This window comes from Seriola aureovittata, chromosome 18, assembly GCF_021018895.1.
Source record: "Seriola aureovittata isolate HTS-2021-v1 ecotype China chromosome 18, ASM2101889v1, whole genome shotgun sequence".
In the NCBI taxonomy this organism is placed as follows: Eukaryota; Metazoa; Chordata; class Actinopteri; order Carangiformes; family Carangidae; genus Seriola; species Seriola aureovittata.
Genome location: NC_079381.1, coordinates 1,143,615 through 1,171,540, shown reverse-complemented (window position 1 = coordinate 1,171,540; position 27,926 = coordinate 1,143,615). Strand labels below are relative to the sequence as shown.

General features: G+C 39.3%; 1 protein-coding gene across 2 annotated transcripts; it reads right to left on the bottom strand.

The window, feature by feature from the left end:
• Window positions 1-6,050: 6,050 nt before the first annotated feature.
• On the bottom strand, window positions 6,051-27,542 carry ptpa (protein phosphatase 2 phosphatase activator). 2 transcript variants are annotated; one of them, XM_056404146.1, is made up of 10 exons: window positions 27,453-27,542; window positions 26,122-26,219; window positions 25,655-25,741; window positions 24,946-25,071; window positions 24,424-24,541; window positions 23,690-23,789; window positions 22,045-22,169; window positions 20,446-20,546; window positions 12,368-12,475; window positions 6,051-6,814 (listed from the first exon to the last, which is right to left on the bottom strand). In XM_056404146.1, the coding sequence occupies exons 1-10, from the start codon at window positions 27,475-27,477 to the stop codon at window positions 6,740-6,742; spliced, it is 963 nt and encodes a 320-aa protein (XP_056260121.1). In that variant the 5' UTR covers window positions 27,478-27,542; the 3' UTR covers window positions 6,051-6,739. The 2 variants fall into 2 exon arrangements, with proteins under 2 accessions (XP_056260121.1, XP_056260122.1); XM_056404147.1 differs by lacking the exon at window positions 27,453-27,542 and adding an exon at window positions 27,255-27,376.
• Window positions 27,543-27,926: the final 384 nt, after the last annotated feature.

Genomic DNA, 27,926 nt, shown 5'->3' with positions numbered 1-27,926 from the left:
TTTGCACATTTAAGACAACCTACAATACTTAATGTTTATAATAAAAAAAATAAGTAGGGCAGTCTTACTCACACTAAAGGGAAAATATAGACCACACCCATGAGGAAATTCTCCTGAAAGAAAATCAATTAAGATTTCCGTATGTGACTTAAGTGGAGTGGCAGTAGAGCTCCCAAAACAACAGGGCTAGACCAAAATCTAGTACATGGCTGAACTGTGTCTCAGGCCTAGTATCAGTTGGTGTCAGTCTAGTATCAGTTGGTTTCACTCTAGTGTCAGCTGGTGTCAGTCTAGCATCAGCTGGTTTCAGTCAAATGTCAGCTTGTTTCATCTCCATATCTGTCCTCTCCTCTCTGTGCTCGCATATACAATATTTTGAGTCAGCTGAATTCACAATTGACATGTTCTCATTGATATGTTTTATAACCATGACATCTGACAAAATCAAATCTCAACACATCAGTTAAAGACAAAGCTTGTGCTGTCATTGCAGCTATCTTAATGCAGGTCATGTGTTCTATCAAACGTAGCTAGGGTTTGTCCAAAAGGTCGCCAGATTTGTTGATAGGTTTTTTTTTTTAAAACAAGTTGCTAAAGGGGACTGAAAAGTGGGTTAACATAGCGACAAAGGCACCAAGTTAGCAACACTGCCCTGTTCACGTTGAATTATTTTAAAAGACCAACAACTGATGGGGAAACTCCAACACTTGGCTGGCCAACCAATGCTGTAACTTTATCACTCAGTCACACAGCATTCAGCTGACCAATGGTGTAAGTTGTTGCAGTTCAGTCAAAAAATCTGACCGTCATACTTTGGTCTCATTGCAATCAAGTGTTGAATTTGAACTTCTTGACAGTGCTGAGTTACACTAACACTGACTGTAGCTCTTTGGGCAATAACCATCGCTGCTTTGGATTAACATTGTACCAAAATAGAACAGCTGCAGTTTGGTTGGGAGAAAGGGTTGCCCTTTCTTCACAGGTATGATGTCCCATTTCCATTAGAAGTAAAAGCCTGTCTTTTCCTACTTAAGTGACAGTGTAAAATTATATTTAGCATGTAGCCTATAGTATTAAAATAAAAGTATAAGATATTTGTTTGTTTGTTATAAGATATTATACTATTAGATTATTCGTAATGCATTAATGTGTATGGTAAATATTGTTTTACTGTTGTAGTTGGTTGACGTGGGACTAGTTTTAACTTTACAAACTGTTTTCATAGACAGTTTAATCCAATGGTTTAAATGGAACCATTTGAAAGGTTCAGAGGGATTGTACTGTATTTTATAAACTATTTATTTTTTGTATAATCTTAACCTGAAAAGCAACTACAAATTTCAGGTAAGTAGAGGTATAAAATGGCATATATATATATATATATAGTGCATCCGGAAAGTATTCACACCCCTTCTTTTCATTTTGTTATGTTACAGCCTTATTCCAAAATGGATTAAATTCCTTTTTTTTCTCATCAATCTACACACAATACCCCATAATGACAAAGCGAAAAAAGGTTTTTTAGAAATTTTTGCGTCGCTGCACAGCTATTTTCAGGTCTTTCCAGAGATGTTCAATCAGGTTCAAGTCTGGGTTCTGACTGGGCCAATCAAGAACATTCACAGACTTGCCCTGAAGCCACTCCTTCGTTGTCTTGGCTGTGTGCTTAGGGTCGTTGTCCTGTTGGAAGGTAAACCTTCGCCCCAGTCTGAGGTCCTGAGCGTTCTGGAGCAGGTTTTCATCAAGGATCTCTCTGTACTTTGCTCCGTTCATCTTTCCCTCGATCATGACTAGTCTCCCAGTTCCTGCTGCTGAAAAACATCCCCACAGCATGATGCTGCCACCACCATGCTTCACCGTAGAGATGGTATTAGCCAGGTGATGAGAGGTGCCTGGTTTCCTCCAGACGTGATGCTTGGCATTCAGGCCAAAGAGTTCAATCTTGGTTTCATCAGACCAGAGAATCTTGTTTCTCATGGTCTGAGAGTCCTTTAGGTGCCTTCTGGCAAACTCCAAGCGGGCTGTCATGTCCATTTTACTGAGTAGAGGCTTCTGTCTGGCCACTCTACCACAAAGGCTTGATTGGTGGAGTGCTGCAGAGATGGTTGTCCTTCTGGAAGTTTCTCCCATCTCCACAGAGGAACGCTGGAGCTCTGTCAGAGTGACCATTGGGTTCTTTGTCACCTCCCTGAACAAGGCCCTTCTCCCCTGATTGCTCAGTTTAGCTGGACGGCCAGCTGTAGGAAGAGTCCAGGTGGTTCCAAACTTCTTTCATTTACGAATGATGGAGACCACTGTGCTCTTCGGGACCTTCAATGCTGCAGAAATTTTTTTGTACCCTTCTCCAGGTCTGTGCCTCGATACAATCCTGTCTCGGAGGTCTACAGACAATTCCTTTGACTTCATGGCTTGGTTTCTGCTCTGACATGCCCTGTCAACAGTGGGACCTTATATAGACAGGTGTGTGCCTTTCCAAATCATGTCCAATCAATTGAATTTACTACAGGTAGACTCCAATCAAGTTGTAGAAAACATCTCAAGGATGATCAGTGGAAACAGGATGCACCTAAGCTCACTTTTGAGTGTCATAGCAAAGGGTGTGAATACTTATGTACATGCGATATTTCAGTTTTTTATTTTTAATAAATTTGCAAGAATTTCTAAAAAACCTTTTTCGCTTTCTCATTGTGGGGTATTGTGTGTAGATTGATGAGAAAAAAAAAGAATTTAATCCATTTTGGAATAAGGCTGTAACATAACAAAATCTGGGGAAAGTGAAGGGGTGTGAATACTTTCCGGATGCACTGTATACACACACACACACACACACACACACACACACACACACACACACACACACACATTGTACCTATGTACCTAAGTTAATGTACCTGGTTACTTTCCACCACTCTTTTCCACTATCTTAAGTCTCTAGCTGCATCCTGTTTCAGAAAGTCCACTTCTCAAGCCCAGACGTGTCAGAACAGGTTGACACAGCTGCCCAATTCCAAACATTCTTCTAAATGTTGGGAAATATTTCTGACTTTTTGCAGCCCTCAGATTTGTACCCCAAATCCATCATGTACACTCATGTATCAACTCATAAAATCAACATTTTCCACATTCAGAATCCAGGAAAATGTGCTTACCAACAAACGCCTAAGGGATAAACCTCTGAGGTAGATTGTCTGTGTGATAACCTGAGTTTTACTAGTTTTGATATTTCACAATTGTCAATATAATTTAAATGTCTGTATCATAATTTGTGTATGTGATTGTAAAGCTAACTCAGTGTATCACTATGTTATCAAATCCACTGATGTGCCTGTGAGAACACGTCAAACTGATCAGCTGAAGCTGCTGAGAGGAGACTGAGAGTCTAACAGCCCACATGTTGTGTTGAGCAACATGTTCAGGCTGTTAGAAGGAACAACAGTGGAGTGTGTGTCTGGCTTACAGTTTTTTTTTTTAACATGATGGCTTTTTCAGTAGACCAGTTCATTTGATATATATTTACCTCTGACTGAACACCAAGACTTGGTGTTAAGTTTTAGAGTATCACCTGAATGCACCATTGCCTTTTCTCAGCAGCTCATAATACCATGTTGATCCGTCTGTACAAAGTCTCAGTCCTCTGAGGGAGACACCTTCACGGGCTACATTGTACAGCGGAGGCTTCGTCTGAAATGAGACACAGCTGCTCTTCTGGTTGAGCAACATTCATACGGAGTCCTTCAGTCTCCTTTGGACTGCTGTGCTTTATTCCGTCACTCTCAGCTCTGCAATCCAACATCGCGTATGTAAGGGGAATTCCACTGCAGTCCCTACAACTGCTGCTAGTAAATCTAAAAAAAAAAAAAAGTAAAAGCACATTGTTATGGAATCACATCTTTTAAGAAAACCATCCTTCACATTAAGGACTAGTGTTAAATATTCTGACTTGTGCAATATTCAAAACCTTTTCATCCTCATCTCAGAATCCATCTGCCTCACTGCTGGGTTCATCTCTAGGTCACAGGAGAGAAAGACAGTCTGTTTCCAATAAAAGGTTTTGCCTCATCCAAGAATCACTCCTACCAACAGGTATGTTTATCGGTGGCATGTATGAGCTAAGTCATTCACAAGACTTTTCTCTTCAAACTAAATTTACACATGGTCTTGATCATATATTTTTTGCCTTTGTAAGGCAGCTACATTTCTCACAAGCCACACTCCATTTCAAGGGGCTCTGAACTATTCGCTTGCGGCCTAATCACAGTGGTTCAGGCCAATTACAGTGACAGTGAAAAGCTACTGTTTGTTAACAACAATGGTGGCTCTTAGCGTAGATGCTGCTGTAGCATCAGTTATATTAGAACTGGTCAGTATTTCGTCATTGATAGAAGAGCAAAGAATCACATTGAAGGCTCCATGGAAAAGATGTTTTCACTCTTCTCCTGATTTCTGCAAGAGACAGATTCACCTACTGGCTCTGCTGGTAGTGAAAAAATGGGAAGGGTGCAGAATCTGATTGGTTGAACTTTGCCTGCGATAGATGGTGAAAGACAGAGATAAACAAACAAACTTTTTTTTCCAACAAAGCCTTTCTAGATGTTTCTGTGTAACAAACGCCTGGTGAAATATGTTACCTGTCATGAAACTATTTTACTTAAGAACTTAATCTAAATGAAGTAAGAGTTTAAACATGATGCTAAAATAAACTACCATAAAACGTATAATTTGAATTTGATGATTTTTATTGGTATATTAAAGCAAAGCAAAAGAGTTGCTCCTCTCACCCTGGCAGCAACTGACTTGTCCAGGATCAACTGATTGAACCAGCAGCGCAACATCACCTGCTGTAGGTTGTAATATTCTGTTGTCTAATATCTCAGTGACTGTGACGTGATCACCTCTCATATTAATCATGGACTGTTGGCTTTAAAAAACATTTTTAATCATCTAAACCGTTCCCTTAATTTCACACACAGTATGGCTGTGCTCTGATAACAGCTCACTGACAGCTTCATTATAAGTCTACTTACACTGCTAAATTTATGTTCCTGTCTGCTGGTTTCTAGACCGCAGGACTTGAAGATCTGCAGTGTGTAATTCCTTTTCTCTTTTGTACCATTCTTTGTGAATGTAAGTGAAAGCATGAACAGGTGGCTTTATATGGCAGTTTTATGAAATGAAGGAGGGGGGAGAGACAAAACAGACAATTTCTCACTTAAAGCCACAATGTGTTGAATTGTTATGTAACTATAGCATCTTTCGAATCAGGAGTGAGCATCACTGTCTTTTATCATATCACCAATAGTGCAGCAGATAACTGCATATTTCAGGGAAGTCTTTCAATGTGCAAGTATGCACAAGAAAATATCATTTATTTATTTACTATTTCCTTTATTTTTTGCAATAAATTCATCCACTGTTTTCTCATATAATTAATCTAGGTGTCAAATCACACAATGTAACAATTTGATCTTATTGTAGAAAAAATGAAATGAAAGTATATTTCAGCAAAAATATTACACAAAAAAAATATTGCTCGCAAATTAGCTAGCGAGTTAGCCTAGCAAGTTAATGTTAAGACAAGTAAACAAGTAGACTATCAACTTTTGGTTCATCATTCATAATAAAAGGTTTGCAATTACATTGTGTTTTATACTGAATTTTTTTACATAGCATGTTAGGAATGGCACAAATAAAGTTACGACAGAAATTAAGTTATGAATCTGACATCTGAAATTTTCGAAATCTGTCCTTTGTGTAAAATATATGTTTCCTATGCCAGAAATGGCTGTCATCCTGAAATTTCAATTGGCTATTGGGATTATTCAAATTAATGGCCCCAAAGGGATAAACATACCAATTTTAGTGCTTGTATCCACATCTGAAAGACTATAACAGTTATCTGCTGCACTACAATGGCTGTGGCAAAATGGGAAACTTTCAGATTTTACACATGGTGGCTTTAATATAACATAGGAACTTAGAACAAACTACATGTACATGATGAGGAAACAAAATAAAAGATGAGACAACATAAATTCATTAAGTGATGTCAATTCAGTAACACAAAAATAGCTTTTATTTGATTAAATTAAGAAACACATGAAGTGATCTTTCAAGCGTGCTAATAGAAACACATCCAGGATTTAACAGTCTTTTCAACCTGGAGTGATAAACTAATATTTTCCAATTGGGTTGAGAATTTTTGAGGAGAAAAAGCTGCACAGCACAACCACGAGAATTTATTCAAGTACACTTTATCAATTTACAGTGTTTATCACAACTGATGTGATAAAAACAAACTGGGCTATTAAAATGTGCATACATTAAAACATCTGACCTTAAAGGCAAAAACCAAGGATACAACTAAGACTGAACAGGAAACGAAAGATTTTCCACTTCACACAAAGTCTTATTTGTATCACCTCACTTGGTGGATGAGCCTACTGCTCAGGAAGATCCAAACTCTCAGGTAAATTCAAGCTTTAAGGATCAATGAGCACAATTCTACAAGAGGATGCTCCAAAATCACAACCACAACATGCTCTGCATTTTGTTGTGGACGACTTAAAAGCCTTCACGACCACACGCGCGCACATGTGGGAATGCATGTCAGACTATACGTGGTTGATTTCTGCTACTGTTTTGTTTGCACATGAAGATGCCAGAGAAAGGGGGGAAATGTTGGTTCCAACTGTTGGGATTTTGGTCTTTCCGCTGTGAGTGTGACATTCCTCGATTAGAGTCAGGGGTTCACTGGCTGGATGGACAGCAGGCTACCGAATCTGAAGTGCTGGATCACAGGGAACTTCTCCAAACACTGGAAATGGGACAAGAAAAAAGAAGGGACTTTTTACTAAACACTTGAAAGATGACTGAGGCCTTTGTTTGTTTCAAAATTTGCTGAATTTATCATGTCGTCTTAATAAAACATATACAGGTTATAGAAGCTCTACTCATAGAGCTAGTTGGTGAACTATTGTAGCGGGCAAGCTAACCGCTAAGGCTACGTCCACACTACTAAAGATCTCCATCCAGACAAGCATTTTAGCTCTATATCAGATATAATCTCTGTCCACTCTAACACATCTGAAAACACACACATACATGACCATTGACGTACACTGAGCAAGTGCGAGCCAGTGTAAAAAGGAAGCAGATTGTCTACTCTGCAGCTGATTAGTTACAGAAAATACAACAAATAAGGAACAACAAAGACAGTTGGATTATTAAAAATACAAAATTTAGGTGAACAACAGCTGCTAGCAAAAATAACAACAATTCATTATCATGTTGTTTTCACCACTGGTAGTCGAGGCTGATGAGAGCCAATCAGGAGCGACCGTGGGTGTTTACATCACTGTTTCCAAAGGTCTCGGTTTCTGTCGTCCGGATACAACACAACCCCAGAGTTTTCTAACTGAATCGGGTCCAGCAAAGTTTCTGTTTAAGGTGCTTTTTGATTTTTCTGTTGTAATTGTAGATAATTAAAGAGTTTCACTGTCAATTGACTTGCTAACTGTCAGCTGGCCGGCACCTTGGCTTGGTCACTAATGGGACAGTTCACAGACGTATTTGTCCCATCGACTCCTTTCTTATGTGGAACAGTTTATACTCTGACAGAGGAGGTTAAATAAATGTGGATGGTACAACAAGCTAATAGCTACGATGGTTTCCTGTTTTCCACACTCTCGGGCTCTGTGTTCTGAGATGCACATTGTCTTTATCTTACCCGTGCAAGCGCATCCACTGAATGTGGCAATTGAAACAATTTTCATCACATGTTATGTATAAAACCTGATGCAAAAATATGAGTGCTTTTGAGTGATTGTGACTGTCCAAAAGTGCGCCCCTTATATATTAATCGTATTGGGTCAACAAAGACATGCAAAAGTAAAATAAACTACACTGAGGTTAATTACATAAAACTAAAGAAAGACAAACGTTGTATTTGAACCCAGCGTCTGAGGATTTCCCTCTAAATTCTGACTTAAATCTCAGAACTGATCACACCAACCCACGGCATTTACCATCATTAGAGACATTTAGGTTTACTCACTTCCTGTTTTACCTCCACATAAAATGGTTTAGATAATCTAGATATGCCATTGGATTGTTTCCCAACTGCCTGATTTTGTGGTAGCTCTGGGTTAGTCCAATGGGTTTCTTGACCCATTGGACTAACTCTGGTGCATATTGTGTTATCATAATTGAAGGAAATGTTAGCAAAGTTGTATTAAACTGACATTAACTAAAGAATGTTTTTTATTTCAGCGTTTCTTGGCCATTTGGATTATTCACTGTCAAATTCTTCATATTCAGATCATACAGCAAAACAAACAACAGACCAAAATAAAACACCTTGAACCTCGAGTTACAATGAAGCCCAAACCCACAGCGTTAACCTTGACTGTTGAAGTTAACTCATCCCACTGGCCTTTCACTTTGAACATGTTCAAGATGGCCGTAGTCCAGCCCAGAGAAGGCCCTTTGTGTGTACTGACACGGACCCAGTTTAGGGGAGCAGGGGTGGGGGTTTTGGGTGTCTGGGTTGGGGGCTGGGAGACTGTGTTGGAGGAACACCGTGGAATTAAACACTTGTGCACAGTCTGTGTGTGGTGACACTGGTCATGTTGGTCTGGGCTGATCTGGGGTGGAGGAACGTCTGAGAACTTTTGAAATTTAATCAATGTTAAATCTGTGAAACCATCAGAGGGTTAGTGATCACAGATAAACTCATAAAAACAAGCATTTAAAAGCTTTTATAGTTTATCATTCATAGATTAATTAATGGTGCTGAATAAAGTTTATACATGCATTTATTAAATCTTTTGTGCTCCCTATCATAAATGGCTTCACTATGTTACATATGCTTTTAATTACTGTTCACCATTTCTCAAGAACACCACATTGTTCAAATGGTCTGTTGATATTGTCGTGTGTGTATTTTTGTTATTGTCAAAAAATCCCAAGGAAACATCCTCTGAACAAGTATTATGTGTGTATCCAAACACTGGTATATTTCATAGAGCTCAACTGTTGTTCTGTCGACACCATGAACACACACATTGTGGTTCCTTTTGATGAAGTCCGACATACACAGTCCTGCTGCACCAAGTACTACAGCACCAAATATGAATGAATCCACCACTGAAAATAGTCCCCAACAAATGCACCATTTCCTCCTGTCTGACTGATGTTTGCTGAAAACTACAGTGAGCAGCTGTTTTAGGAAGTGATTAAGGCTTTTTAAAAATTAAACTATATTTTTGTGAGCCGTTTCTAAAGATAGGAGACATTGACAAAACGAAATGGACATTAAACAATAGCTGACAATACGATATCACTGATGAAAAAAAGAGGTCACTGAAGCTGAGTTTAAAAATAAAACATGTCAGGAAATCTCTCCATATTTTTGTTGATGAAAAGGGGAGATGTAATTACAGGCCTTTCTTTCATTGGATGGCTGCGCTGCACATTTCTCTTCCCGCCGGCCTGAATCTTCTTCCCGGTGACTGAGCACCAGCAGGTCACCCATGAACGCTTTGCCAACAGTGCCAGCTTGAACCTGGCTTCTGTGTGCCTTTGACACTATGGCTGTGGGATACATACGGTGACGGGAAACGAACACGACGGCAACAGCAGGATTTGGCTGAAGTAAACGTGTTGGACCCGCTTCAAATATAATGAGAAAATTCCAGTGTGAAAACCACAAACCTGAAGAGACACCACAGAAACTTGTGTAATCTAATGTTAAGATGTTGAATAATGTTACATTTCTTTTAAAGCCATATTAATTATATTAGTCTTTCACAACAACAGGACATTGCTATGTGATAATCAGTAGCCCAGCTAGCTAAGTTGTCTAACCTCTTATTTAAGGTTGTTTATTTTGGGGCATTAAACATGCTAATGCATGAACAACCTAACTGCAATACACCTTTGATAGTTAGTTTTTGTTGAGTGTAGTCTATTATATCATTAAAATGCACAGCATATTCTGGAGAAGGTGCTTTTGGGCTTTTGAACGCCTGAAACTGAGACTTTTGGAAACGCTGCCCGTTTTAGTTTGAAAACTCTGGGATTGTGTTGTAGCTGGACAGGCTAAAATGAAGACCTTTGGAAAACATTTGGAAAACCATGGTATGATAGTACTGACGCAGAGCGTGTCTGACACGGAGCAAAAACGTCATTTGGATTTAGATTGTCTTTGTTTTAAAATGAAAACCAGGCACAGTCCTGACAAAACGGACATTATATGGGTCAGATTTATCGCAGGTCCGGGGTCCGGGTCTGGACTGAGACTCCATCCTACCTGGACCTATAACCTATAAATTATTGAGAACTATTACATTTTGACCGAGTGTTTCTAGCCTGAACGGCACTGACTGGTCACATGATTCCACTCAGCCAATCACTGTGACTGGAGTCAGTGAGTAAGATACACCGACACATAGGGATGATGAGACGAGAAACAATAGTCAGTGGGATCAGTGGGGAAGGTGGGGGAGTGGGAGAGAAGAGGGAAAGAAAGAACAGGAAGCGTTAAAGCTGTTCAACTGTTAAGACGTGTTGAGACTGTTTATTATAAAAATGATTAAGATGATAAATGGAGTTCACAAAGAAGGAAACTCAAGCTAAAATTAAGCACTTTACTTTAAGATGCTCATTTTTCAAAAGCTCTGTTCTGTACTGATTATAGCTCTTATCTTCCTCCAAATGAGAAAAGAACATTTAATTATTATTAGAGTGCTTATTATTTATACTACCTCCATGTTTGTAAAGTATGGTAGTAGAAGCATTTAAGATGCACATTGTAGATGAGAGGTGGGGGGGGCTGCTCTTTATGTAAAGTATGGAGAAGATAGACTGTACAATACATAACAAGTCTATTTAGCTACCATTGTTTCACTGAGCATGTTTGTCATTTCACACATTCAGTTCCACACAGGCGACTGGACCCCAGAATCAACTCTGTCTCAGACAAACAGTGGATTCTCCTCTCTAGCTCTCGTACAACTCTCTGCCCCAAACCCTGTGTGGGGCCAGGAAAAGGGAGAGAGGAATGCAAGTCTGCTGATGGTTGCTCCAGGCTCAGAGGAAGGTCGGGACAGAGAGAGGGGAGGATTTAATGAAGGGAATGGCAAAGGAGGAGGGGGGTGAGGGGGAGGGAGTGTGTGCGTGTGTGTGGGAGGGGGGGGGGGGGGGGGGGGTTGCAGACAGCTTGGCCCCTCAGCTCTTTGGGAAGACTCACAGGCCGCTCTGGAAAACACAGGATGTGGCCATGCAGGCGGGGAAAGAACAGGCTTAGACATCCCCCCAACCCCACCCCTAACCGCTCTCACTCACACACACACACACCACACACACACACACACACACACACACACACACACACACACACACACACACACACACACACACACACACACACACACACACACACCACACACACACACACACACACACACACACACACACAATTCCATTCTCTCCTTTCTTCTCTTAACCCCTTCCTGACTCTCTCCTCTACAACTCAAAGAGCGAGTCAGAGCATTTTGCTCTCACTAGTTTAGTGCTGTTTTCTCATTAATACTTTAATGTTCTATTCAATTCAATTATATAATTTCCAGGTCACTGCTATGTTATCATTTTAATAATCATATTGATAATAGACCCTTTGTGTCAGATACCGGATAAGAAAATGCTGGACCACAAATTCAGAGGGATCTTTGTTACACTCACTTGCCAATTTATTAGGTACACCTATATAAAACTAATGTGGTATCATAGAACAGGCCTGCACTAACTCCTCCTTCACGATTATTATCTTCAATATTTTTACTGAATCTGTTTTAGGGAGGAGTCAATTTATTTTAATGGTAATTTTGGAGGCTGTGATTTGTTGAACTGTACTGGGTGATTCTGTGAGGTGTTCCTAATACTCTGTCAGTCTTAATTCATATACATGGGGTGGGACAAAATATTAGGAACACCTCCCAGTAATGCCCGGTACAAGTTATAGTGCATCAGTGATTCCTCAGTCTGAAATCACTTGACACAACTGCTATGATCGGTGGGTTTTTCTTGTGTGCGGGACTTTAAATTCAAACAGTGCTTTGATGTAGATTTCAAAATTTGCACCATTAAGCAGTAGCAAATGAGAGCACGAACAATTTAGATTTCTTTTCTTTGTATGTGTGCAGTTCAGATTTCGTGCTTTTTCTATCTTAGCTGAAGAATCTATGATCTTCGGTTTATGGTAAACTGATACTTTAAAATATGCATGTACCAAACTATTTAATGGGCTGATTAATCAATGAAAAACTGGACTGATAGGTGAGAATGAGAGAGGGGGAAGAAGAAGGCGTACCTCGGCCTTGTACATTCTGATCAGGCCCTGGTTGACTTTGGACCAGGAAGGGACAGCGCTGATGTTCCACAGCTGGTTGGAGTGTTCAGCAAACGGACCCGTCTTCATCTACGGAACAGAGACAGAGTGATGAAGCCAAGGTGGAAGAGAAATTCCCTATCAGCAGGCATCATTTTGTGACGTGAGCCTTAAGTCACAAAATATCTCAACTTGCAAGTTTAAATGAGTTTTAACATTTTTAGTCATCTTGAAACCATCATTTAAGTGATACATCCAAAATCAGCCCCTAGCTGGCCTGGAAAAGTAGCTTTAAATAGTTTTTATTTTCTTCATTGATGAAACTTTGGCCGGCCTGAGTTTGCTCAGTTACAATGGATTCCAATGATGACCGATTTTCATGGCAGATGAGAGTAAGGCTACATCCACACTAGCATTAAAATACAGAATTTAATGGAACAACAGCTGCTAGCAAAAACACCAAGGTCAGTAACACTTGTAATTCATTATCATGTTGTATTCACGACTGGTAGTCGAGGTGGATGAGCGACCATGGGTGTCTACTTCATGGTTTCCAAATGTCTCCATTTTTGGCCGTCCAGACTACAACACAACCCCAGAGTTTTCAAAGTAAAATGGGGTCAGCAGCGTTTCCAAAAATCTCAGTTTTCGGTGCTCGAAAACTCTGGAGCAGTGTGGACAGCAGGAGTAAAGTAGGAAAAGAGATGAAAACGTAGCCTGTGTTTGAAATTCTGGGGAGATTTGTGCAGATCTGAGACCTTAAAACTGGTATAATCAATATTTTTGTATCAATAACGATAATAAACTCACAGAGAATTGTCACATCTTAGCTCTATGAAGCTTTTATAGCATCTTTCAGCTCATTGTTTTGGTTTTGTAGTCTACAGCATGCAGAAAAGTGACTGATTGCATTTTTACACTAATTACAATACATTACTTACAGTACTATAATAAAGACCATGCAGAACAAAAGGCTGATTGTTGCTCCTGCAGTCACCTGAGTAACGATAATACATTCTAACATACAGACAGACACCTCACAGTAAACCAATGCAGAAAAACAATATGCAGACAAGTACTGTAACAAGTTTGACTGACAAAAACAAATGTATGGATTTATAAATGTATGAATGAAGTGAGGACTTCAGACTGTTTTCCCACCATTTTCTCCCAAGAGGCTGAGGAACCCAAACCCAGACCCTGGGGCATCAATCTAACAACCTCTCCTTTTTCCATCCCCCCATCCCCCCCCCATCCCCTAAGCCCCCTCCCTCTAGCCCCCTCCCATCCCCCCAAACCCCCCACACACACACTGCTCCAGACACTTTCCAGGGCCTCACATGAGAACACATGGGGGAAGGGCATGGAAGAGGGAGGAAAGGGGGGTGGAGACAGCCCGTATTCCCTGGAGGAAGGAGTGATTCACAGCAGCATGTGGTGAAGGAAGTGACTCATGTTTAAGACGACGCACACACACATACACACACACACACGCACACTAGAGCCTTGTGTGTGAATAAAAAAAGAACATGAGTTTGAAGTATCCATGTGTGTGAATGGGAGGAAAATACTTGGCTGTACATGCTTACAGGCTTAAAGGCAAAGCAACACGCAGGCTTCCGGTCACAACAAGTTTCTGACCCGACCAAGACGAAGCTGTGACATGTTGTCTATTTAAATATATTAGCGGTTTAGAGTCAGTGTGCAGGTTAAAGCCTGGTCACAGCAGCATTTTAAAAACAGAAAAACTGGTGATTTCAATTCATTCCAATAGAAGCACTATGATCAGAGGATCCCTGAGGATCTGCGGTGCACTGACCCACAGAAGTCCTCTGCACTGAACAGTGTTAACCTTTGAGAGCACACAGAGCTGAAGAGTCCAAAATAGAAGAAGCTATCGTAGCTTATTAGCTGTGCTGCAACATTCACTTTAATGTAACCCTCCTCTTTTCAAGTCGAAACTATCCCAATAGTTTGCAGTTAAGAGACATTAGTTGAAGGTAGCAATGCCTTTTGAATAAGTTGTGTGAACTTATCGTCTCATTAGTGAGAGAGGTGACAAGTTTGTCACATGACCGTTAGCATGCTCATCAGTTCGGAGAACTTTATTTGCTCCCTCCAGGAACTTTTTATTGAGCTAAATGGTATGCAGCGATGATGTTTAGCGGGGAGCGGCACAGTGAACACAACAGTTCAGATGAATAGAGAGAATCTCCAGACACTGTCGTGACTCACTAGCACTGTTGAGTTAGCAGCTAGGCTGCCACCTACAGCATTTTTCTATTCTTTAGAACAAAATGAAACAAATTAACCAGTTCAACTTTCACATGTCCACACAGCACCATCTGTTATTGGTCAGCGGTGTCATCAGATGGATGTGTTTGACCCCAACACCACCTTGTTCTTTAAAATGGGTGAGTGAGTTAGCTTGATTTCATTTTTTTTTTTACGATTTGACGAGTCTGGATTTTTCAGTTCTTCAAAGCTGGATTAAAGTGATACTTCAGGTTATATGATGTGGGGTTGTTTGAGGCACTAATCTATAATCAGTGTACTACCTAGAAGATCTGTATCAGCGCCCTCTCAGTTTAAAAGAAGCAGCAGGAGCACCGGCACAGACGCTGAGAGCTGTGTTGCTGTGGAAGGGGCCTTCCACAAAAATCTGTTTGAGCCACTTAAAAAAAACACCCACCAAAAAAAAAGCGAATATCAGATTAAGTGTTGCTTTACACACATTGTATTACTCTGCAGGTCAGCTGTTTGAGTCAGGAAGAGTAAAGTGAAGTGTAAGTTTACTCAAATGAGTTTCTGGAGCTGTTGTCGTAGCAACAAGTCCTTAAGCCAAAACCTGCAAATGGTACAGACTTATTGACAGTTAGCTGGATCATGATCAGTGTTTTCAGGGTGAATCCCCCATTGTTTACTGATGTCCATGTAGAAATGACTCATCTGTAGACTGAGAAATCATTCCAATCTGTTGGTGTAAGTATCTTAAGATCACAAGAGGGTTGAACATATATAGTACTATAACAGAGAATTTAAACCTGAAACCAGTTTATAAGCTACAGGTAAATTATCTACTTCAGTCTAACGATTAACTCACTCCTAAGCCTGTTCACATATGAACTGCAGACAATGTTTGGAGAACCACGCATGCAGCCACAACTGGAGATTGTTTGTGCGAGATGTGTTCTCACCTACTGGACATACTTTGGTTTAGGCGAGGGGTAGTGACTGAGTGGAGCAAGCAGGAGGCAGGATAGAAACATCACCAACACGCCCCAACACGCCCACTCGCTCGCTGTGAACTCTCTGGACAATGACCTGCTCTGTTCACACATCGGCTCATTTGGACATTACATGGACTTTATACCAGGGAGCCGGCAGTCCAAACAGCTTGTTGTCAATCACTCCATACCTCCAAACACACCTCTCTCTGAGGCCTAAAATGTGTTAATTATGGAATTATTTTGACATTACAAGCAGATAATAACACCTTAATGAGTTATCAAATGTGAAAAAACACAATTGACTTTGTATTTGTCTATTTGTCTATTTGTCTATTGGAGTCAGAGATTTTTTTTTGGAGCCAGCCCCTAGTGGCCCTCGGTGGTATTGCACTTTAAGACACTTCCCCGTTGGCTTCACTTTTCAGAGCCAGAGTCTATGTCAATTTTTATGTACAGTCTATGATAATATACATTTAAAGAACTCCAGCATGGCTATACTCAGCAAAGGTGCCATGCAACAATAGCACTGTAACTGTACCTCACAGTGAGAGCAACTGCTATCTCAGTACTGTAACGGTGTCCACACTGATATCTGCTGATATCAAAGCCAAAGTTACTGCTTCCTATTGGCTGCAAGCCTACAATGTTTTCTGGGAGAACATGCAAACTCACATTTCATTTACACTTCATGATCAAATTATATCAATAATATACATCTAATTATTGATGTACAATTGACAAAGTCCCATTATTCATAATAACTATTTTCATAATAACACCATCTACCTCTATTATTGTGATGCAGAGGACCAGACAATTTGGCGAGAAGACGAAGCTGGGCCTGTTCTCGAGGAAAGTGAGGACAGTGAGAGCAGCAGCCATAAGGACAAGGTAGTTGTGGAGTGGAAGACAGGAACAATGAGCATCAGGAAGACAGTAAGGACAGGCATGAGGAGAATGAGGAGCCAGGCAAAGCAGCAGCAATGTGCTGAAAAGCAAGGCCGCTGTAAAAATGACAACAGCACTGGGCCAACAGGAGTGAAGTGCAGGAAATGTGAACGGCCTGGTTGAGTTTCATGAGTCACACATGCATATCAGCAGGATAATGAAATGTTCATAGATAATTAGGTCTTTGCTCATTAATTAATTTTTTTTTTTTTTACATTGGAAATCATGAAAAAATATAAACCCTAATGGGACGTAGTCTTCTATAAATGACAGCCCCCCATATAACGCTTATTTAGGCCTAAATACACTTGGACATTTCCAATTAATATTCTTACATTTCACTTGGACTTTAACTTGGAATGAGCCCAAAATGACATCTTCAAATATCTTGTTATTTATTCTGTTTAATTTAATATAAAACAGACAAAAGCAAATCCTCATTGGAGAAGCCGCAACCAGAGAATGTTTGGTTGGAAAAATTACCCTAAACGACTAATTGATTATCAGAATATTTGCTGATTTACTTCCTGTCGCTTGACTAACCACTGCAGCTTGAAAACAGTCACACCAAAGATGAAGAAAAAAAAAAAAAAAGGCAGAGAAACGTCACAAAAAACAAAAACCATGAGGAATGGCTGTGGAGAACCATGAACCCCCTTCTTGACACAACAGCAGCATCCTTTCATGAGCGCGAGGAGGAGGGAGAGGTCAAGCATCAGGAAGAGGAGGAGGAGGAAAGAGAGGGAAGTAGCGGTGTGTCTCAGTGGGAAGGAGGAAAAGGATGTAGCTGCTCCACCAAAGCCCTCCCACACTTCCTTTCCCTCCTTTTCCGCCAATAACCAAAAACAAAGTGCAGGGTTCCTGCTTGGGCATTCATACCCACAGAATCCATCTTCCTCTTTCCCATCTTCCTTTTCCTGAACAGAACCCCTCTCAGTTTTGACGCATCACTTTAATCCAACAGTATATGACGCATATGTTAAATAAAGAGATGGGTGACATGTTAAAGGAAAAACTGAATAAATAAGTGGAGAAACATATCGAATGCAGATACTTCCACACAGGAGCACTGAATGGTACAATTAGGCAGTTAATATCCCATCATGCCCCGTGATAGGTAGAAAACACTGAGCAGGCCCAGCTGATTCACATTTTGTACCGAGAGGAAAAGATCCAAGTGACTCTAAAACAGGGTTTATTGTTGGGGCACAGAGCAGGAGCTTCAGTCAAAGGTTACATCCACACTACTACGTTCTAGTTTTTAAACGCATCACTTTTGTTGCACTTACTCCTGGTGTCCACATGACTCTGAAGTTTTTGAGCACCTAAAACAGAGACTTTCAGAATCGTTGCTGGATTTAGTTTGAAACCTAAACTTGTGCTGTAGTCTGGACGGACAAAAATGGAGACCTTTGGAAACGATGGCGTTGCTTTCCTCATTCATATTATTTTCAGCAAGTAACAAACTGCAGAGTAGATCGTCTGCTTCCTGTTAACACCAGCTCGCGCATGCTCTGTGTGTGTGAATGGTCATGTGATATGTGTTTTCAGGTGTTATAGTCTGCACGGTGTCAGTTCTGTTATGGAGCTAAAACAGTCGTCTGGACTGAGATAGCTTTCAGTTTAAAGTGAAAATGTAGCAGTGTGGACACGGCCAAAGACTGCTCAACTGGCAGTGGCTAAAGTGACACCTGCATTTAGACCAATGGGAAAGACGTCAGTAAACAGGGTCAGACATATGTGCGATATGTAAATATACTGTTTGGTACCTTCAATAACAATTATAATAATCTTGAAAAATTATGTATTATTAGAAATTTCATATCCATAAATCTAAATTTAGCAATTCTTTATTTATGGTTATTTAAAATAAGACCAAACAGTACATTAAAACTATACTTAACTCAAAAAATAAGAAAGCAGCAAAACCACTGATTTGATCTTTTATTTAGATCAATCCCTCTGGCTCTAATATTGTTTTGCATGTATGAATGATTTCTCTGTTATATGAGACATCTATTTTCACAAGTTCCTCTTAAGCTTTCTGCCCTGCAGCCATACAAGTGGAATACCTAAAATAGGCACAACCAGTGATAATGTTGTATTGTGAATTAGAAAAAAGGAAGTGTTTTTTTATTGTTTGAACTGATTTCTTCATAAATACTACTAATACATTGGAAAGAAAACAGAGAAATATTACTGTAGCAGTTTAGACCAGTTAGTATGCTGCATAGTAACTATCAGCAGGTTTGTAAAGTGTATATGCAGTGCCCATGTTGGACACATGATAAGACAAAGATTGCACATGTACCAGATACAGGTGAATATGTATGGGTTCAAATTAGGGTCAAAAAGATTTTGAGCTTGTAAAGTGATGTTCACAAATAATTCAATAAATCAACTCTGTAAACCTGTAAAATAAATCTGCAGTTTGTTCATGTGTAGACACAATGGTTTATATTTGTATAAAAAAAGACTGAATAAAATGATGGGTGTGATGTGATCACATGATGTCAGTGGGAGGACACTGGGCCTCATTCACCAATATCTTCTTAAGTATTTTCTTAAATTCTGTCTTAAGTTGTACTTAAGTTAAGTTGTACTTAAGAAAGTCCTTAAGAAAACTCTGTCAGATTCATGAACGTGTTCTTAAACCGCAGAATTGTTCACACCTGTGATCTTAGATTGATGAATGCCACTCTCCTCGTAAATTGAAAGTGTGCGCCAGTTGGCCTTAATTAGCAGAGGTAAACACCCGAAAATGCCCTTAAAAGGGTGTGAGACTGAAGGGTCGTGTGCAGACACAGACAGAAGTCATAAAGAGTTACCGTAAGGGAAAGTTGAGAAAATGCCAAAACGAAAATCCAAAGACAAAGCACCGAAATCAAAACACAAAAGGAACTTAGTAGTTCTGAAGTGGAGGGACTGCTGCAGGAAGTCAGATGCAAACGAGGGGTTTAGTGTTAATGTAGCGTTCAGTTATTTTAAAAGACCATAATGCTTTGTAAAATAACAAGTTATTTAAAAAAATATATTATAAATGACAAAAATATTATTGTAATTTAAATAATATATACATTTAAATAATATTATGTAGAAGAGAAGAAAATGCAATAACCACTTATTTTGCCCAAACATGTCAGCACTCAAATGTGCATAAGAATACTCGAGTGTGCAAAGATTCTGTTCTCACCTAAGAACAGATTGCAAATAAGAAAACATTGGTGAATGTCAGAATCTTCATAAAAAGTGGGTTTGAAGAAGAAATTTCTTCTTAGGAATGGATGGTGAATAAGGTCCTTTGTGATCATCTGTCTACTGATACAAAGCAGAAAACTGTGTGTAAAACTCAAAGCTCAAAATTCCCACACAGTGTCTGACACTGAAGTTATAAGTATACATTTTGGCCCAGTTTTTACACCTGAATCTGATTGGACAATAACAATCCAATCACAAAGTAGCGTCCAATCAGAGGGCAGGTGCTTCCATAAGCTTCATCTCCACAGTGTTGTAAATTTTCAAGATGGTCGACGGCGCAGGCTCTTCCGATATCCAGGTGGGTTTTATCATATTTGATGATGCTGTAGAAAATGATGGTAAACATGTAATGTTCTGTGTAAGTATGCAAACCCACCTGCATCACAGAAGAGCCCGAGCTGTTGTCCATCTTCATTTTCTTCAGCCTCACCACTGATATCACAGATTTTATTTACACAGTCTCGTTTTTTACACATGTACAAACGTGAATTTCTCCTGCAGATTTATCTAAAAGTTTATTTACAACTATAAACTTTGGAATGATTTGTGAACATCACTTTACAAGCTCAGAAATATAAAAACAGTGATGGGTGTAGATGTGTGAGTTGTGCTTCATTGTCCCACCTCATTAATGAACTTGATGCACTCCAGAAACATATAGTCGTGTTGATGCTCATTCACCACCCTCTCATCGATGAAGTGGCGAGGCTCCAGTGTCGGGTGATCTGAAGGGAGATTAAGGTGTAAGTGCAAATGTTCACCACCAGGTGTCTCCATTCACCTTCCCAATGCATGGGCTCAGACTCACTGAGTCTAGCACTGCAGAGATGCAGGGATTTTTACGTTTCTCCATGTCACATGGTTTCAGATCTGAACCTTTCACCACTGTATAGGTTTACAGTTCTACAGCAGAGTCCTGTTATCAGTACAGTACAGATGTTTTAGTTCTTATTCATGGCTACTTCTGCTTCTCACAAACAGAACAAACAGAAAATATAACCTTTAAAAATCTCCTGCTTTGATAATTATGTGAACCTAAAGTCATAGCTGTAGATAAAACAATGTATTGGACAAACTGATATTCTGACCTGAGGATGACACTGGATGAAAAGTTAAGGGATCACCAAAGTTCTCCTGATCTGTGAGTTGTAAGTAATGTATAGCCTATCTTTATGCAGGATCATTCGGTAACCATAGTAACACATAAAATATGTACATCATTGCGAGTGCAGTGAGTTAAACCAGAGGCGACTAACTCTGTCTCTGCCCACTTTAAGTTCCCAATAAAAAGTGAGCGAAAGTGGTCATGTGTCTGTCCCTGAAATATTATGGTACAAAATCTTCTGTCTTGTCTGTCGGTTCTTCACTGTTGTACTCTATAAAGTATGATAATGATCATGAGGACCAGTTACATACAGTAACATACAGTTTAACTACAGACCTGTATCTGTGCTGTAAAGGTTTTGTTTTGTTTCTACATGAATAAAAATTAAAAATTAAGCAATTATCTGATGTTGACCTCCCATAGTTCTTTTTTTTATTCATTATATATATATATATATATATATTATATGTACTCATTCAAAGAGAACTCGGACATGACACGTTCCCTTGTTTTCTATAAAAACAATCAATTCAGCTTACATTAATTATGATATTACTTAAGTTATAATACTCAGATATGATCATGACAAATGGTGAAACTGATGTGAGTCTATCACTTACATTGTTTATGTGGGAAACGAGTCATCATCTCTTTATTTTTTCATACATGAAAATGATTAGGAGTGGTGCTTCTCACCTAACAAAACCATCTTTGACCAAGCATAAATGTCCAGATGCAGCAAACTCATTAACCAGGCAACAGCCATGAGTTTGTTTTGCTGACTCACAGAACTGATTACGTTACAGCTGAGTAAATCTGCTGGTGACAGTTTTCTATGAATCCACCCCCGCTGTCACTGTCACTGTTGCAGTTTGAGACTCTGCTGGCTCTTATATAAAAAATGACATAAAGACATTGAATTGTTCAGTCCTCGTTACTTCTGTGTAGTTACAGTGCATCTTTCACGTCAACCTGCATTCACCTATGGTTAGGGACTATTCTGTTCCCCATTCTGGCACCAGCATCATATCCCTACATGTGACTCTACGTCCCCCTCACATACAGACACTTCTGTCATGCTTCATATTTTTACTGACCTGCTGCAGCAACGCTCTTACCTATAAACTGGGCGCTGCCCCATATGAAGGGCAGGAACTGAAAGTCATCCAGTCCCCACACACCTTGGCTTCCAGCTGGCTCCATTCTGTAGGTCCTCTGCAGCTTCCTCATCACTGAGAGATACCTGACACACACACACACACACACACGCACGCACACGCACGCACGCACACGCACGCACGTAAGACTCTGCTCTATTTCTATGTCAGTGATCAAATTTGTGCAATTTTGGGGATTTGACCAACTGAACTCCTTTGTAGCAAAGGTCAGATTTCCTCAAGTTATATCCCATCCATTGAAGCATACATTTAATTGACAGGTGATCTGATCTACTCTTCAGAGGCTGGTTGAAGTAACTCAACTTGCAACCAAAGTTCACCTGATATAAATAAGACCGTTCCTCACGTTTCCAGCAGATCATTGCTAAGTCGAAATGTAATAGTGGAAAAATGGCATCAGAACTAAGTGAAAGTGTCAGAAGTCAAATAGTTATTCTAGGCAAAGAGGCTTTTCTCAGCATCAGATCATCACTAGACTGAAGGTTTCTAAGGTGCAGTGCATGGACTCTAAAACGCTCTGCAGAAACTGGATCAGTTGTATCTGAAGCACAATCAGACAGAGCTGAAGTGACCACATCACCAGAAGGTTAACACATCAGACTCTTAGATCACAGAGAGATTGAAAAACAACTTCATCACAGATAAAGAATTTGCTGAAACTGGCAAAGATACTGTTGTGCTTTGAACTGGGTGTTCAGATAGGGCCCTGTAAGTATTAAATGACACATACTGTATGTTTTAGTGTTGACGATTAACACTATGAAAGAGTGATTAACTAAAGGTGAGTTGCATTTGATTCTACAGGGGATTAGTGTTTTAACTCCCACACTTAAGAGTTTAGTTTAAACTCCTAAAAAAGTTTAAAAGAAAATGTGCAGTAAAATTTATAACATCATTAAATCAGAAAAGATTATTCCCTCAATTGAGTGACAATTTCATCTTTGTCACAATGTTCATTGTGGACCATAAACCAATAACCAGCATCACAAAAGGCAGAGGCCTTACCCATTACGCCACAACCAAATATATAATCACAGGACAATACACTTATATAAACTGTGCTTATTTAATGCCTTATGGCACCAAAACCAGGTGGATTTTGGTGTTCCACACCCCTCTCTGCTCTGACAGACCCCGTGCAGTGGACGGGTCTGTGTTTGTGCTTGGAAATGACAGGAACAGGGGGGCGGGCAGTGCGTGCCTCTTGAGGCGGGTTTTAGGCTGCTCACCTATTCAGAAGTTAGAAATGGTAGTGGTATGTAGCAAGAGAAAAACTTACAAATAGCTCCTTTAAATTGTTCTAATTTTTGAGGACTCTGTGTAGTAGATAAATTTCACACTCAGAATTCAGATACATGGCAGCGGGTAATGATGATGATTTCCACACAGCCCAAGAGTCTGCTGCTGTGAGGCTGAAACGCTGATTGTAAAGAAAATCAAAGTATTGGTCAAACTTAGCCTTTGACCTAATGATGGTATAACATTAAAAGTCTGCACTAAAGTGGTGGAGCAACCGATCAACACGATTCACATTATCTGTATAGTGCTACTTAACATGAACAAGTCCACAGTAGCAACAGCTCACCTGTTAAAAACCTTGAATACAATAGCCAGCTGATCGTCTACCCTGAGAGCTCCGACCTTACAGAGGCAGCAGAGGAAAGCAGCAAAAGCAGCTTCATGACCTAAGAAAGCAAATGCACAGAAAACATCTTCAAACATCAACATAATCTGTGTGCACATCATTTCCTCTCCAAGTCTTTTAGGTAGATGTTAAGCCTTTTTCCTCAGCTGTTGCCTTTGTAAAGGTCTGAATGAAGCTACTCTGTACTAAAATATTGAAGTTGCAGTGTGTCACTGCACCTCCCAGTGGTCAAACATATCATAGTATCTGTGTTATGTGTCTGTAGATCAGGAACTGGATTAAGATTTGAGGAACCGCTATTGAACCCCATCCCTGACAGAGGCTTACAGCCAAATCTTTCAGTGGTCCATCAACTCAAACTCAAAGAATTTTGAGGGACTTCACTTGTTCATTTCCATTTTGTACAATTTTATATTTTGCGTTTCATTCCATGTTGCACTTCTTACTTGACTACAGTCATTCCACAGCTTTAGTTACTAGTTACTTTCCAGAATAAGATAAACATATCATAAGTGTTTAAAATATATTTTTAAAAAGGTTCAAAGATTTGCATTTGGTTTCATAGAACAAAAAAAGTAAAAGAGTCAAATGATCCAATTTCTGATTTAACTGAGTGTTTTGTATAAAACTATAGTGATGGACTGAAATAAAACATGGACACACAACACTGTTACCTGTTCCATAGTCTATCCTGGTGGAGTTCCCCACAGACTCTTTCAGATAAACAGCTATCTCTGGAACCGCTGCACATTTGTCAGCAGGGACCACTGTTGACACCAAGGCCTCTGCTTCCTATTCTCTCACACACAGACACAGACACACACACACACACACACACACACACACACATCACTTTCTACATACAGAGCATGTGGTTGCATGCATGACTGGCCCTGTTCACACCTGCATTAACATGTCTCTCAGGTGATCAGCTCTTAGTGCGTTGTAGTTCACGCCTGCTATTAAAATGTACCTCCACGTGTCTTGAGTGACCGCTTGTGATCAGATGTCCCTTCCCTGCTTTAAACACATACATATTTTCCATTTGCAAAGCCCAAACAACTTGTTGTTTTTAACAGGTGAAAGGCAGCGATGCACTTCCTGTGCTTAGAGTACTTAAGCGCTGTCCACTTGTGATCAGATCACCTAACATGCATGTTAAACACAGGAGTGAGAGAGTGAACATGTGTACTTACCTGGTCTAGTTTGGCGTACCAGGTTCTGTAGGCCTTATTACCAAAGCGTGACGGCTGATCAACAGGAGGAGTCTCATTTATCCATCGGTCAAGAGTCCCCAAGAGATCTAGTAACCTCTCCACTGTCTGTCACACAAGACACCAGGGACTGTAGCAACATGTGACTGACCTTTACACCAATAAACATCATCATAACTACCATGTTAGTTATGATGAGCATAAAGAGAAATAAAGACAAAACAAAGCAGCACATGTAGCTGAGGGGCAGGTATAATCACACGTTAAATTATAAGACGTAATATAATAATGTATATTACCATAATATAACATGTTTACAATTATTATATTTATATTTTATTACAGTCTCCCTAGGACTGTATTTGTATTGCATCATTAATATCAGATACAAGCAACTACACCAGATATAAACCCTTCGGAAAATACACACACACACATACACACACACAATATTATTTTAATTTGTACGTCTCTATAACTGTTTATTGTTTTTGTTGTCATTTACATGTCTGTCCATTACATGTACCCTTCATGTCAAACTTGTTTTTATTATGCAGAGTAAGTAATAAAGAACAACTCTCACAGTGAAAGATTTCCTTCACTATTTTCAGTATAAATTTGTGAATGGATGAAGCTATCCTCAAGCCCCCAAACAAGATTTTAAAAGCTCATGATAAAACATACAACATACCTCAGACACTTTATATTCACATGTGAGCTTCTTTCCTTTCACACCTTCATTCAGTGTTAGAATGAAGCCCATGTAATCAGCGTATGCCTGGAAGAAGGAGAGATGTGTGGTGAGATGAACCACTACTACAAATAAAACCAGTATTATTATATTAATACAAATATTTTTTTACAAAACTGATATTGTTCACATTGAGGAAAATGCACTGAAAAGGAATAAAGTAAAATAATCCAAATGATATTCAGTGTAATAAAAAATGTTCCACTGTGGTAGATTACTAAGAACTTAATAACTTCTAGGTTTTAATTATAATTTGATCTCAAATCTGCAAACCATAAATTATATAGTTTTAAGAAACAATGATATTTAAGTTAAGTCTTTGTGGAATTTGGAACTTTTTGTACACAACATGGCAAGTCAGACAAAAACCTTTAGGACAGAGATAACATTCACAGGCAGGAACCTACTTGAGATCGTTTCCACTTGCCCATGTCAGGCACCATGCTGATTTCTTTCTTGGGCACCATGAAGGTGACTTCAGATGCTTCATCCTCAGGAGTGGATCCTAACAAAGGATTTAACACTATTCAGAGATGTTTCCAGTTGGAAAGTAGATATTAAGTTTTCCAAATACAGTGGAAACTGGATCACAGTTACAGTGATCAAAATGGATCAAAAAGCTTGGGAGAAAATCATTCCAATACAAATGAAGTTTAAATAATTTGTAGCCAGTACAAAACTTTTTTAGGCTAATAGCCAGTACAGTTATTTAAGTAATTTGAAAGCGTTTGAAACAGCTGTACTGTATTTTTTAACAGTTGATACAATTTAGCAAATAGTTACTGTCTGTTTCAATACATTACATTCATGTAATCAATACACAAATGTCAATTACATGGTTATCAGCATGAGAAATAAAGAAATAGAAAAAAAGTGATTATAACAATCATCCACTCATCAAGTGGTTTCCAGTGTAAGTGAATTCAGTATTTACTAGATCTACTGTTTTGTTTTTATTTTATGCACTCTTATTTTCTGACTACATACTTATAAATAATGTAACGTGGAGTATAAAAGGATTGAGTATGCTTTTGAGTTGCATTGTGGGAAATGTAGGGCTCAGAATTTATGCACCTTGACGCAAAGTAGGAACTGAAATTCAGGGGATCTCAGCATAGGTGCTGCTTCAATTTTAACAAATATTTAAATTTGTCTCTTATGACTCGACCAACACTATGAAAGTGCAATTAAATTGTGGGAGTAGCCGAATGTTCAGCTTGACCGACATGAACACTTAGCTACATTCGTCCTATCAGCGTTTGTGTATGGTTGGTTTGAGTTTGTAAAGCGCATGAATGTCATCATTTCTCTGTTTAACTTTTAAATAAAGTTTGTCCTGATTATATTCCTAATAAATGAGTAAAAGGCAGCGGTGCATCCTGGAACCTATCTCCTGTAAACACTCTACGTGCTAGCTAACCTGCCACACAGTTAAACAAGCACCTAACCGTTTTACAGGAAGTTGACAACAACTGCTAACAAAACAGCACTTGAGTTCAAGTTGGTATACAAATAGATGACATGGACAAAGGTGACTAACCTATATAAAATGTACATGGTAGCTTTGCCTGAGAACAGCGACGATATGCTCTCCAGGCTTCTCTAACGTAAATTTAATTCGTTAAATGCCCCGTGTAGTAAATGGTGCACCTGCTAACGATATTAGCTTTTAACATAACAGAGCACACGCGAATCAAAGCTATCCAATGCCCAGTATAAACATTCAGCTGCGCTTTACCTGACTGCTGCTCAGTTTCCGCCATGGCGATGCTTGACAACGTTCTTCGTGGGTTTTAGGCAGATTTAAAGCAGGCATGACTCCTTACTGCCAACTGTTGACCGAAAATTAAACGACAGCTTGGGTTCTTCTGTGTTGCTTATTAAACACAAACATATTTTCACCCTCTGCCGCTTTTTTCTGTGGATGCCTATTAACACAATAATAACTGAATAAAAGTCATGCATTTTCCGTACTTAAATAGTTACATACACAAAAGTATTATAACTAAATGCACAGAAAAGTATCAAATATAAAAAATTATGCAGACACGGCCCCCTTTTGTTCCCATTCAGTATCTCTATCAGATATGATCATATATGTATAATATATTACAACACTGTTCCTCTTCAGTATCCTACGGAAGCGTAATCCATTAATTTGAGGAAAAATCTCATAATTCTGAGATAATTTAAGTTAATTATTAAGTTAATT